We start from the raw sequence: 15,845 nt of genomic DNA, 5'->3' as shown, positions 1-15,845 counted from the left end.
AGAGAAAAGAAAGAAAAAAGAAAGTTGTAGCGAATAGCGGAGGAAAGAATAGGAAACGAAAACGACAGCTTCTAAGGTTTTCTTTGAGCTTAGTGAATAACCTACAGTCATAGTGAGCAAGGACTGTAGGTAGGGTGAGGAACTGCCTTGATGTCCATCTTGGTCAAATAGTCTGCCCTTCTTTCTGACCTCATCTGATCAACCTATGGGCAAACTGTGCAAACCTTCCGCATCTTCAGTCACCCAGGAAGAATTGTGTGACAGTTCCCACACTGACATCAAACTGTGCAGTTATTGTTTCTATAGACACACAACGGTCGATAAAATTCTTTATTTGACTAATCAACTATTGTGTTCTGACATCCTTACACCTCCCACACCTGTCATCATTCCCCACAAACTCCCTGCCTTCCTTGAATCTCTTATACCACTCAAAAACTAATGCTCGATTCATGCAAGATAGTCCAAAAGCAGTCTGAAGCATTCCATACATTTATGTGGAATTTTTTCCAAGTTTAAATCAGAATTTTACTGCATATCGTTCTTAAGAGTCCTCACATCTAGATTGCATTTTTGAAATTCACCAGCTGTGACAATCAGGCTTTATTAGGGTGTATTCCAATTCTTGCTGTAGCTGTTCATTTGAACCTGAAAGCATAAAAATTGGTCAATCATCTCATAATACAAAAACCGTGATCATCTTTATTGGTTGTTTGTTTATTTGCATATTGATTGTTTGTTTGTTTGCATATTGATTGTTTGTTTATTTGCATATTGATTGTTTGTGTATTTGCATATTGATTGTGACTGCAACGAGAAGTCGACAAAGGAAGGGAATAGAACGAGTATTATATGACGAAAATAAAAATTATGAGAGATTAAAGTAAATGCATTGGTTAAAAGGATATTGTAAATGAAATCCAGACTCGATGAAGAGAGAGAGGGGGTGAAAGGGGGAAAGAGAGAGAAAAAGAGAGATAAGGAGAGAGAGAGAAAAAGGAAGAGAGAGAGAGAGTGAGAGAGTAAACTTCATTTTGAATATCCTTCTGCAATTTTATCAACTTTTATACAAATATGATTTCTCTCATAATTTGTAGTTTTCAGTTTTATGTGATAACCAGCAAAAATATCGCTTGTCTATGATCATTATTCTGCTAACTGCTTTTCCCAGAGAATAAGAGCCAGTCTTTAAAATTCCATGGAATGAAGAAAATTTGAAGTTTTAATTTTGTATTCCTTGATGTAAATTCTAATGTATAGAGATTAATATATATATATATATATATATATATATATATATATATATATATATATATATATATATATATATATGATGAAAATAATGGAAATAGTATTCCGACAAAATAGAGAAATAAAAAGGAACAAACCGTATTATGTGTTCATCCACGTTTCGTCTTTACTTCGAGACTTCCTCTGGATGAATGAGATTAAGAAACAAAAAATACCAGTAGAAAATATTTGAAAATGTTTCACGTGCACAGTGTGATGCAGTTCTATTTCAGAAAAACGGAAAAAGACGTTGGAAATTCAAAAAGGAGGAGGGAGGGTTGGCGCTGTTAAAAAGAGGGAAATTTCAGTGACGTCATATTATCGTTAATGTAACTTTAAAAAAGTGAACGCAGTTAATATTCTTACTGGAAAAAAGATATATCTGTTGAAATTCAAATATAGGTTTGTAACACAAATGAAATGAGTGTTTTTTATGTAATTTATTGATTGAGATTATGTGTTAATTATTACAGGGGGTGTTTGAATGGTGTGAGAGGTTAACCTGTGTCTACAGTTAAATTATGTTCTTTTAATAAAAGTTTACTTATTAATGGCGCTAAATTATAGAAACCTGCACGTTGTTTAATTGTGCTTGAAATTGCGATAAGCGCAGATTCAAGAAGTCTCCGGCGCGGTTTATTTGAAATAAATTTAACTACTTTAGCCTGTTTAAAGTCAAAGGTGTGATTATGTTGCAATGAATTAGAGAATAATGCACTTAGAGAATTGCTATTTTTTATATTTCTTTTATGTTCACTGGGCCTTTTTTCAATTTACGCTGAGTTTTACCAACGTATTTATGATGGCAATTATGGCAAGGAATAGTGTATATACCTCCATTTGAAACTGGTTTGTTATGTGTAGTTTTGCGGTGAACTTTGAAGGATAGATTATTATTGGATTTCAAAGTTCACCGCAAAACTACATACAAAAACGATTACATACATTTCTACTCACACCATAATAATAAAATAAAACAGGGATGATAATTGGTTTCTTCTTACGCGCTTTCAGAATTTGCAGTCCTGAATATCTGGACGAAGAATTCAAATACCTCACAAACATTTTGAAAACCTTGTAATATCCGACATATTTCATATTGAATGCTAAGAGAAAAGCTACACAAATATTTTCCAGAATAAATAATAATAAAAAGTCATACACACCAGACTTTCTCTCATAAACAGACATCTTCTTTTACCTACACACACCAATAATACAATAATCTGTAACGCACTAAACAAACTAGAAATTCCTATCGTACAAACCACATCACTAACCATAAGACATATATTAAAAACTACGAAACATCTCCATAACAAACCAGTTAGCCAAGCAGCTTTTTAGTTTCCCCCGCACCCTTCCTATTCAGCCAATGAGCAGGCAGTTATAGGAAAAAGGCCCTGTTGACCTCCAGTTCAGCCGTTCCTTTGTGTGTGCTATTTTAGCGGGGAGCGTAGATATCTAGTGTTCAGACCTATTTTAAACCTAGGTTAAATGTATTTTTTATGTTAGTTTTTATATCTACGTTCCCCGCTAAACTACTATAATATATATATATATATATATATATATATATATATATATATATATATATATATATATATATATATATATATATATAATGAAATATATCTACTGGTATGCAAATCCAGTGGATTTCGGTCATACAAAATATTGTTAGATGTAATATTTTATATGAGACAATCCTAGCTAAATAAAATTGATCAATATACAGGATTGAGCAAATGAATCAAAATTTAGTCTTTTAATTTTATGATTGGAAAAAGTTAATTTTCAAATATAGAATATTTTATTGTTTGAAAACAAAGAATACAATTTAATAAATCCTTAACCCATGATTTAGCATTCATTCTGAATTTAAATTACAATATCCTTTTTCTGCCTCAATGTCTATTTCCCTAATTCTATGTATGTTAAATGTTTATTTTAAAAAAACTTTAATAACTTTAATTTTCTATGTTTACTGCTTTAAGTAAATAAGGTGCAAACCAATAAAAATATATATTGGAAACAGATTTCTTAATTGTATTCTTTGTTTTCAAAGAAGATTAACTTTTTCAAATCATTTGAAAATGGTATACTTTTAACATGCTGGACATGGTATTCGGGTAAAAAGATTTCCACATCCATGCTTCCTCACTTCCTCCATCTTTTGGTTTTATGTAAAGAATGTTAAAAATATACCATTTGTTGTAAAAATCTAATGGATAAACATCTGAAGAAGTTGGTGGGGACAGGATATTTTTACGGAAACATAAATCGTAAAATTGCCACTCATTAATGAAACAGCTGTAATGGAAAAATCCAGGAAATAAACGAAGGCTATAAAAAAGAAAACGTGAGTCTTTGAATTTTCAATAAAACTTTGCACTATATATGCTCTGTCCCTATTAAATAGACACATGGAGCTTAACTCAAAATTAACGGTGAATGGTTTTTAAAATAACAATCCAGACCCGTTAAACGAAAACGGTATTCATTGAAAGTAACGACATTTCAAAAACAAACTATATATATATATATATATATATATATATATATATATATATATATATATATATATATATATATGGTGGTCGCTAGAAAAGCGGGAAATTTGTCAAGCAACGATTTATTTTTACAAAAAATACTCTTTACAAAGTTTTTCAAAGACAAATGTTATATTATATACTCCTGTCATCGGCGTCAAACAACGATTTATTTTTACAACACTCACACGGCACCAATAAAAAAATAGCAATCACGCATTTTATTAATGATATATATATATATATGTATATATATATATATATATATATATATATATATATATATATATATATTTAAATTGTGATTCAATGAATTTCAAAAACTCTCATTGAAATGAAATGAAGTCGTTGAGTTTCATATCAAAGAATTTTTATCATTCTAAGCAAGACAAAGAATACTTTAGAAAATTATCTCCTTAACCTATAGGGTTTCGATGTCTACCATCTCATCAGAGGAGAGAAAATATTAGCAAATACTTATAAAGGTATGCACCCTATGTCAGTGAGACATGGAAAGTCAAAGTCAAAATAATAAGTTAATCAGAAGTCCTGAGGATTGGCAGAAAAAATCTCACTGACTTTAGCAAAGAATGATAAAAATTCTTTGATATGAAACTCAACAACTTCATTTCATTTCAATGAGAGATTTTTAAATTCATTGAATTACAATTTGATCTATTTGCTCTATCTTGCATATCGAGCAATTCTTATTTAGATGGGATAACTTATAGAATACCAGTAATATTTTGTAAACTTTCCATAACAACTGATTGTTAAATAAAAACTATTCTGAAGTATATATATATATATATATATATATATATATATATATATATATATATATATATATATATATATATAATTCTTAAATGCTGTCGGATTACAGATTGTATAATGATACAAACCTTAAGTCCATATAAATATTCATAAGACAATCCCAAACAGATAAATAAATCTCACTATACGAGACAGAACTATAAAATAACTAGAAATTTGAAATTAAATTGTGTGGAATTACAACTTAATTTTCTCATGATTCTACATAATTTAATTCAGAATTTCCATTTATATATATATATATATATATATATATATATATATATATATATATAGGATGTTATTACTATTGATAAAGTTTATTTTATTAATAATTAAAAAAATTTTTTTATTAGTAACTCTTCTAGTATTTTAAGTTTTCGTTTATTATTGGTTATGTTCAAGTATAGATGTGTTGTTAACTAAAATTTTCCTAAATTGGAACAGAAGACAAGAATGTCGATTAGTCATCTGGTTAAATATAGCGCTGTTTTCGACAAATTTATTATACTAATAGTAATAACATCCTGAAATGTTTGTAAGGTTATTTATTTTAATAACTTTACAAACATTTTTACTATTACTATTAAGCAATGAAAAAAATAAAATAATTAAGCAATGAGAAAAATATAGTAATTAACCAATGAAAGAATAAAATAATTAAACAATGAAAAATAAACTAATTGACCAATGAAAAAATAAAAAAATTAACCCATGAAAAATAAGATAATCAAGCAATAAAAAAATAAAAATAATTAAGCAATGAAAAAATGATTAACCAATGAAAAATAAGAAAATTAACCAATGAAAAATAAAATAATTAACCAATGAAAGAATAAAATAATTAACCAATGGAAAAATAAAATTATTAACCAATGAAAAATAAGATAATTAAGCAATGAAAAAATAAAATAATTAACCAATGATAAAATAAAATAATTAACCAATAAAAAAATAAAATAATTAACCAATGATAAAATAAAATAATTAACCAATGATAAAATAAAATAATTAACCAATGATAAAATAAAATAATTAACCAATGATAAAATAAAATAATTAACCAATAAAAAAATGAAATAATTAACCAATCAAAAACAAGATAATTATCAAAAGGGGAAAAAGGTATATAAATTGTTCGAAACCAGTTAAATTAATCTATGCCTGACCAGAAGGATTGGAAAGTACTTAGACTTTCGACAAACATGGTAATTACATAAGCCAGTTCCTACCAAAAGTGAAGACTTTTATTCGGAAGTTGGAAAGGATGGAAATAGAATCAAGAGACAAAAACATCTATTTTATTTAATGAAATATGATTAAGAGAAAAAATGCTGCCATCATAAATACGTTGGTGAAAAATTAGAAAAAAAGGCTCAGTGAACATAAAAGAGATATAAAAAACAGCAATTCTCTAAGTGCATTATTCTCTCATTCATTGCAACATAATCACACCTTTGACTTTTAACAAGCAAAAGTAATTAAATTTATTTCAAATAAACCACGCCGGGGACTTCTTGAATCTGCGCTTATCGCAAATTCAAGCACAATTAAACAACGTGCAGGTTTCTATAACATAGCGCCATTAATAAGTAACCATTTATTAAAAGAACATAATTTTACTGTAGACACAGGTTAACTTTCTCACGCCATTCAAACACCCCCTGTAATAATTAATACATATAATCTCAACCAATAAATTACATAACAAAAACAAAAAAAAACACTCATTTCATTTGTGTTACGAACTTATATTTGAATTACAACAGATATATTTCTTTCTAGTAAGAATATTAACTGCGTTCATACCTTTTACATTAACGACTATATGACGTCACTAAAATTTCCGTCTCTTTAACAGCGCAAGTCCCCCCTCCCTCCTTTTTGAATTTCCAACGTCTTTTTCCGTTTTTTCTGAAATAGAACAACGTCACACTTTGCACGTGAAACATTTTCAAATATTTTGTACTGGTGTTTTTTCTTAATCTCATTCATTCAGAAGAAGTATCGAAATAAAGACGAAACGTTGATGAACACATAATACGGTTATTTTTTTCTATCCTTTTTTTTCTATCCTCTTTTTTAGAGAGCTCGCAATTTTTTTATAAACTCCTTATGAAGTTTTTATACTTTTTTGAAGAGCTCAATTTTTCTTTTTTAATTTCTCTCTAACCTATCCCATTTTCAATTTTCTTTTTGGCGTCGAGAGGTCATAGGTCGCCTGAATAAGTCTCTTTTACTGAAACAGATGGCTATTTGTAGCGACCATATGTAACTGTTTACTCCAAATAATAAAATATGATTAAGAGAAATATATATATATATATATATATATATATATATATATATATATATATATATATATATACATACATACATATATATATATATATATATATATATATATATATATATATATATATATATATATATATATATATGACGTTATTTATTCGTCACGGGTACCCGTGTTGGTTAATAATAGCAATTGTTTATTCATTTTGCAGAGCCTGGTAGACTAGAATTTAGCAAGCCGAGTTATGTGGTCAAGCAAAGTTTACCAAACGCCAGGATAACAGTAAACCGGATTAACGGGGCAGATGGCGAAATTTCGGTCAATTGGGTGACCAATGCAATGACCGCTCAGGACGGAATCGACTATATTGGTGGTTCCGGTACAATGACATTTGCTCACGGTGAGACAAGCAAAGATATTGACATCCAACTGTTAGGAAAGGTAAGGACGACATCATTTTATTATTTCATTCGACATTAGGAATTTGAAATTTGTCAGCTTTAGCAGCCAAAAAACAAAAAATTACAAAAAAAAAAAAAAAACAAAAAAACCCAACAAAAACAAAATGAAACAAACAAAAAAAAAAACGCAGATATTTGTTTAAAATAAATATTTATTTCAAACTAGCGAGACTATTCAGTATTGCTCGATACTAAAATGTAACAACTTCTAGCCCTTTCTCCCTCCTTCTTCTTTGCCTATCCTATTCCTCTCTGTGGGCATACACACAATTGGAATCGGCGTAAGGGAAGTTACACCCCTTACATAATAAAATTAAAAGAAGTCTTGATAAGATTAAATGACATAGATGATCATTTTACCCTCGAATAATGAATCTTTTTTTTTTAAATTCTAGATGTCATACATATGCCGATTGAAAAATGCGAACTTTGTTTGTGTTTGTTGCGTATTTTACAATTTTTAGCTTGACATACGAGCAAATATTTGCTCTTTACAAAATAGATCAACTTAGTTTCGGCGATATAACGTTTTCTTTAGGAATAGTAGTATTATTCTCATTTTTCATTTTCCTAGTATCTGCGTTGCTTTGGCTTTTAAAATTTCGAAAATTCAAATAAACGTCTATAAACGCGATAGTTTGTTATTGTTTTTTTTTTCATGCCAGAATTGTACAGAAGTTTATATATTTATGTTTGTAATTTTTTGAGATGATTGATTATTCGTATTATTATGATTTTTCGGACTACTGTTCTCATTCTAGGTGTTATTTTAAAAGGTTTTGGTTCATGTAACCTCCGACTTTCTTCAGATGTATCTTGTCAAACTCGGGAATGTTTCCGTTGCTCACGGGAATCTGATCTTTACGGGGTTACCATGCTCTCGTTCCGTCAGTCCGTATCTCCAGAAGAATGTAAATTTATAACTGAATTTTACCAAGTACTTTATCCACTATACCACGGGACATTGCGACAGTCCTAGTATAAACTTTGGAAACCTTAATATTATTTTGTCTCTAGATTTACAAGCTTACTACTTAGCATTGTAAATTGTTTTTTTAATTTACTTATATATACATTTTTTCCTAGTCACGTGATAATTTGTAATAATTTAAATGTATATATATATATATATATGAAAATTTTTCGCCTTCGGATGTTCTGAGTAATACGTATGGTTATTCGATTTGTGAACACCTTATAAATAACCATACGTGTGCCACGAATTTCAATGCTGACATGTTTACGATATTGAGCAAGTTACACTCACCCTTTTTTGTAAAAATTCTAGAAACCATTTTTATTAAATCCTTGAGACCTTCTCATTGCAAGCAAAAAGAAAATCTCTTAGGACTTAATTTGGTTGTAAATTTTTCCCACGCTTATTTTTTTTTCATATTTAAAAAATTTTTTCTCTCCGTCGCAATATTCATGAAATTTTTTTTTTAATCGCAATTTTTCTCGAGTTTGCTCTGTTGAGAGAGAAACGAAACCTGGTTAGCTAACCTTTATTTTCATTTTTATTTTTTAATCATCACGTTAATTGGTCTATATTTAGTCATGATTAAATTTTGTACCCCGAAAGAATTTTCATATATATATATATATATATATATATATATATATATATATATATATATATATATATATATATATATATATAATCATTATTAAGTTTACAATCTGAATGCTTCTATAAATTCAAAATGAATATAATATAAATATTTATATAATAACCACAACCAAATAAAAAAGCTCAATAAACCCCCCCCCCAAAAAAAATAAGAAAGAGCTTGTCATAAAAGAACACAATTAAAGACTGTAAATTACAATTTGCAATGATTTATTTTTTGACAAGATACTCAAAAAGAAATATTAATATTTCTTTAATCCACGGAGTTTCACAGAATGCGTACTTTTCATCAGAGGAAATATGTTAGCAAATGAATATATGATACTGTCATATATGCAAAAAAGTTAGTGCAAAACGTTTATGAAATGGAGAGAAGAAATGAAAAACGAAAAAAGTAAATTATAAATTTAAAACTAGATGAAAGGATATGCAGTGGTTATGTATTTATAAAGGTGAAATAATCATAAAAATCAAGGTTCTCATAAGAAATAGTCGGATTTACAATGTTGACAAGCAGATCCAAATTAAAAATCCAAAATATGCATAATCCAAATCTGTAGAAAAATCCAGTTTGCAAGCAGTCGAGGAATAAAGATTATTTCTAGTTTTCATATAATGCAGTTCCAATTTAACAGGCTAATTCATAGCTTCACTATAATAATCATTTGCTAATATCTTTCCCCTGATGAAAAGAACTCAGCCTTTATAATTCCGTGGATTAAGGAAATCTTAATATTTCTTTTTTGAGTATACCATCGAACAATAAACTATTGTAAATTATAATATTACGGAGCAAAAAGGTCGGTTCAATCCATAGAATTTCCCGCGTTCCAAGTGAATGCCGACCAAACATGATGATTCCTCATATATATATATATATATATATATATATATATATATATATATATATAAGTGAAACATAGAGGTGGGGACCTAGGATCAGGTTAGTCTCATGTTTCACTATTTGAGCCAGGGTTCCAGCTGACCCTGGGTTTTGTTCCCGTATATATTTCCCTATATATATATTCGAAACTCAAGTCATAATGGAAGTTTCAATCTTTTATTTTTCTTTCTTTCACATTGTCATTAAAATTATACGGTAGATCGATAAAAGTGTCGTCTTTAAGAAAACAACACTGCAACTTTATTTCCAAACTTTTGTTGAAAAAATTAATTCAGCTAACTTGATTATGTAGAGAGTTAACTTTATTATGTAACAGAGCTGACATCTATTCAATGTAGCCGCCTTCGGCCTCAATCACCGCCTCGATATGGGTCCGGAACTGGGAGCATGCCTTTTCCAAAAGTGCTGGCAGTACTCGGCGGTTGGTGGCCATCAGATTGGCTTTTGTGTTGTGGGAGGTCATGTTGGTGATGTTCTTGACGTATGACTAAACGAAGTAGTCCAGTGGGTTCAGGTCGAAGGAGGTGAGAAGGCTAACGAGAGAAGGGTACAAACTCATAGCACTCCTTCTAAAGCCAAACCTAGGGCTCTTTGGACTTGTGGACGTGCTCCAAGTCCTGCTGCCACACCCACGAGATCACCAACACTCTTAAGCACATCCAGGTACACGTTGGGATTGACTTTCAAGCGGACTTCAAAGATGTGAGGTGGCATAATGTGGCCTTCACTTGAAACCACACCAAAGACCATAATTGTGACCGGAAACTTTGTTTTCATCACCCTGGGCATGTCCCTGTTATTCGTGACAATCAAGCGATGCATTTTGAGGGTGCTGGCAATGGTCCTGTTGTCATAACTTGGATCGTAAAGAGCATGAGATGTGCAGCAGTGCATCTCCGATCTCGCTCGTTGAACATTGTGTCACTTTCAGACATAATAGAAGGCTCTTATCGCTCTTGGGATTTGTATACAACTGGCCAAATAGCGGATGGTCTGCAACAAAAAAGAAAACCGGTTTTCATCAAAGGGAAATGGAATTATGTCGTCTTTTCTAGTGCGATAATTTTATCGTTCCACCTTGTACTATGACAAATACTTGAGATATATGTTTCATTGTTTTCTTTTCTTTTCCGGTTTTAAGAATACCAACACGGACCTGAATTTCCAGGTGGAATTAACAGATCCGACCGGCGGATCGGAAATCGGACGAACAAACAAGACGATCATCACCTTAGTTAGCGATGCAGGTAATCAATTCATTAAAACTCTGTGATATTTTCTAACTCTGTGATATTTGTCACTAAATTTAGTATGCATGGGGGAGTGGTTACTGAAGCGAATTATGAAAAAAAACAAGCCAATTTTAATTTAGTCGAATCTGCCTGGTTCTTTTAGGAAAAGATAAAAAATCCATATTTCTTTTGTTTATGATGTAATTGATTATTTAACATATTATTGTTTAATTTATTATTTAACATATTATCGTTTAATTTATTATTTAACATAATAGCGTTTAATTTATTATTTAACTAGCGGGGGTACCCGGCGTTTCCTGGGTGTTTGGAGGTGTAAAAGTAAAAAAAAAATGTTAGTAGAGAGGGAGGCTCGAACCCGTGATGAACCCGAAGGCGGAAAAGAAAGTGAAAGAAAACGTGACATCTTACCGTTACGCTACGAGGTCATAGGAAGTGAAAAGTGTTCAAATTTAGCGATATCAATCAAAAAGTTGACTTGCTAAGTGCAGAAATTAAGGTTGGCTGAAGGCCAGTACAGCTTTCCATAGTTTCATTTATTTGTTTCCCCACGATGTTGGGGTAACTAAGCTCCCCCGAAATAGAGGGAATTCTTAAATGAATAGCAATTGTCTGATATGAAGGGTTTTCCCCACATCGATCAAAGTTAATTGCTTTCAAGACATTCCGGCATGAAAGGCTACTGATGCTTTTGCTTCGATGAGTTCTTCTTTATTTATACGAAAAAGACCAACAAACATGCGCGAGGATGGAATAGCGTGAATTTTATAAAAGTCAATCAAAATAAATGTAGAGACGACGTCTGTTCGCAAATCGTAAATATTATAATCTAGGGAGTATATAAAAAGTTATAAAACATTGTACCCCCCCCGAGAACCTCCGCGAAAAAAAACTTTGCTGGAGATACAGAAACGCGATACCAGCAGGAAGACCCGACATTACCCACGATTGAATGAGGACAAACGAATAGTCAACACTTCCAATACTTTTAATTCCATCGAAATCGTAAAATTGATCATTTTTCAATCACATCGATCGACTGGCTGCTTTTAATAGGGACGTATGGCATAATGATGTTGACGCACCGGTTCTCGTTTGATCACCAAATTTAAGCAACACTGAGCCTCGTCAGTACTAGATGGGTGACCAATTTGGGAATTCCAGGTGCTGTATGTAGGAGGACGTGTACACTTTCCTGCAAGAATTTCCAAAACCTAACGTCGACATCTCTCCAACTGGGGATATACATGTGACTGGGGACCGTTGGTAAATCTCATACTCCTATGAAACTTCCTCCTTTGGATGAAGCTGGTTAATCCTACATCGGGTTAGTGCCGTTTCCATTCCATTTTCTTATAGAGGACCCATAATTGTGCACCAGGAGGAAGCTTCACATTCCTCCCGGCATTGATTTAGTTCGAAATATATTGTAGTCTACATTACAATGGATAGATTCTACTGTAGATTTTATAAAATTATTTTTATATATATATATATATTTTTTTTTTTTTTACACAGTGATCACCACTTATCAAGGCCCGGAAGCCACTCAGGGATAAGGGTTATTGTAAATACATCACGTTAGTGAGGAGATTTTATGAAGTGTTTAATTAGGGGGGCGGTTCATTAGGAATTTGTTAACATTAGACTTGAAGACATCCAAGTTGTAGTCCGGAGGGAAGTAGGCAGACGGAACAGAGTTCCACAGGCGTGCAGTTCTAAGAAAGAAGCTTTGCTCATGAAATCCGCGTTTTGATTTAGGCACAGATATAGAGTGGGGGAAATTTTTCACAGTGGATTCAGCTAGACGGGTGTTTTTCGTGAAAGATTGGCGAGAATGGATTTAAAGTTTGAAATGCAAACGTCAAGTATCATAGTTCATTTGTGCTCTAAACAGAAACATTCATTTCGGAAATACTCCTGTCTTATCAAAGAACCTACTGTTGATTTTATACGCCGGGGCCTTCTGCTTGTGCGATGATAAAACTTCTCAAATGCACGTTGTAATGATATATATATATATATATATATATATATATATATATATATATATATATATATATATATATATATAAAATCGTTATGGTCAAAGTCGAATTGTTTCTTTTGTAATAATTTTTTTCCGAGACATTCTGACACAAAACATATCTCGACACATAATGTACTTTTGTGCAAAATTAAAAAAAAAAAATTAAAAAAATCGGCCCAGCCGTTTCCGAATCCCGCACACAGACAAAATGACTTTTGGCATTTTAAAGCCTAATACTTCTCGTCTGAACAGGAAAAGGAGGCTAGCTTATAGATATGGAGAAATGCGACATCTAGCTCAGGTTACATTAGGATAGAAATGAGAAAATATAATAGAAGGAATATAATAGGAAATAAAAGCATAAAAGATAAAAGAAAAAACAAAGCAAAAAATGTAGGTAGATAGTAAGACAGTTGTCTAACTAAGGTGAGGTGTTGGGGTGGGGTCATTTGTAACAGACCACCCAGTCACTTACCTGAAAATCATTAGCCGTTTTATCATTGAACATAAAACCATTTTGTTTTTTGCTCCCCTTATCAAGGCCTAGAAGCCAATCAATGCTGTAAATTGAATAAGAGTTTTTTTTTGTTTTTTTTTAAATATTTTATTCAATCTTTACCCCAAACCAGGCAAGTGCCACTTTGAAGTAGGGGGCTACTATCGGGGACATAATTTGCGGGGGCATTATGAAGGGAGATGAGTAGAAAGATGTTTGTTCACATTTTAATTATTTTAGAGGGCAGTTCAACACGGATTTGTTTACGTTGGATTTCCAGGTGGGCTTGTATCTGAAAGTGGCTCATGATGATAGCATGAAACTTCATCTACAAGAATAAAAATTACTATTTTAAAAGTCAAATGATTTTGTCGCTTGTCTCTCTTTTCTTAGATAAATATTTCTTCCATTGCAGGCATGTCTGCATGCGTTGCAACTAAACATGCAGCATTGCGCATGTTTACACTTTTCTTCTCGGTCATGTTTTGATCTTAATATTGTCAGTCTCCATTCCACTGAGCAATAGTCCAGTACGTAATATATAATAATGCAAACATGCGATTGTTAAATAGATATGTGTGTGTTGTTGGGATCTTGTCGCTAGTGTGTCTATCTGCCTTATCGCTCTATTTTCTCTTTCTTCTTCTAAATCGCATCCCAGGCTTCTGTTTTTTCGCCAGGATTCTTCTCAGTTGTTCTCCTCGCCTTACTTCAACTACCTCCTATATCTTTACTTCGTTTTTTTCAACTCCTACCTAACCTTCTCTCACTTCTACTCCTCTTTTGAATTTCTCTGTCTTCAGTTTGTCTTTTACAACTCATGCTCTCTACCGATCCAAGTTATGACAACAGGACCATTGCCAGCATCCTCAAAATGCAAATCCGGACGGTTCAATACTTCAGGCCACAGCTCAATGAAGTTTCCGGCCACGGTTATGGTCTTTGGTGTGGTTTCAAGTGAGGGTAACATCATGTCACCTCACATCTTCGAAATCGGCTTAAAAGTCAACACTTAAGTGTACCCGTATGTACTGCAGAGTGTGGTGATCCCCTGGTGCAATCAGGTGGCCGCTGACAGACCCAGAGTGTGGCAGAAGGATTCGACACCAGCCCACAAGTCCAAATAGGCCCAGATTTGGCTTCAGAAGGAGTGCTGCGACTTTGTACCTTTCCCTCACCGGCCTTCCTTCCTCCCTTGATCAGAACCCGCTGGACTACTTCGTTTGATCATATGTCGCGAACATCACTAACATGACCTCCCACAACACCAAAGCATTCTGCCAAGTATTCGCCGAGCTCCTGCCGGCGTTTATGGAAATAGCATGCTCCCAGTTCCGGACCCGTATCTAGGTGGTGATTGAGGCTGGAGGCAGCTAAATTGAATATATGTCAGCTCTACATAATCAAGTTACCTGAATCTCTCTCTCTCTCTCTCTCTCTCTCTCTCTCTCTCTCTATATATATATATATATATATATATATATATATATATATATATATATATATATTCGAAAAGTAAAGCCTCCCAGCAAATATATATGTATATATATATATATATATATATATATATATATATATATATATATACTAGACTACCCGTGACCCGTTGGGTCAGTATGTTATATTAGCTATGGAATTCATGTATGAGCGTGACACTTGTAACGTAACGAAAATAGTTTTTTCGACATAACAGAAACATTTCTATGAAAGTATATCAAAATGAAAAAAAGAATATAGATTTCTATGAGTCGTTCTGTTTGTTATAATTGATTATTTTTGAAAAGAAATTTACACTTACTAAAAAATAAGTGGTTGGCCATACTTATAGGTAAATGTGCACTGAACAGATACCATAATACTTATTATAGTTAAATTCAAATTTTGATATTTCTGCTTTTTTACATTGTTCATTTCTGTATTACGTTTAAGTTATTTTAAACTCCACTCTTCCCATGTTAAATAATAATTTCGAAATAATAACGTTAATATTTTAGTGTGCAGGTCATGTGCGCATGCGTAACCGGGTGTCGTAAACCGGAAAGTGGGTTACATACATCGTTACAAGGTCATTTGAGTTATATATATATATATATATATATATATATATATATATATATA

The 15,845-nt window shown here is 31.9% G+C and overlaps 1 protein-coding gene across 1 annotated transcript in view; it reads left to right on the top strand.

The window, feature by feature from the left end:
- Nucleotides 1-15,845, top strand: part of LOC145252458 (sodium/calcium exchanger Calx-like) — a 250,399-nt gene that overhangs the window by 212,905 nt on the left and 21,649 nt on the right. The window contains exons 7-8 of the mRNA XM_080111872.1: nt 7,166-7,395; nt 11,091-11,196. Of these exons, the coding sequence (XP_079967998.1) occupies nt 7,166-7,395; nt 11,091-11,196 (336 nt within the window). The remainder of the gene's footprint in view (nt 1-7,165; nt 7,396-11,090; nt 11,197-15,845) is intronic.

The sequence above is a fragment of the Euprymna scolopes genome, chromosome 29, assembly GCF_053919585.1.
Source record: "Euprymna scolopes isolate OS-2025 chromosome 29, ASM5391958v1, whole genome shotgun sequence".
In the NCBI taxonomy this organism is placed as follows: Eukaryota; Metazoa; Mollusca; class Cephalopoda; order Sepiida; family Sepiolidae; genus Euprymna; species Euprymna scolopes.
This window is presented reverse-complemented; position numbering and strand designations above follow the sequence as displayed.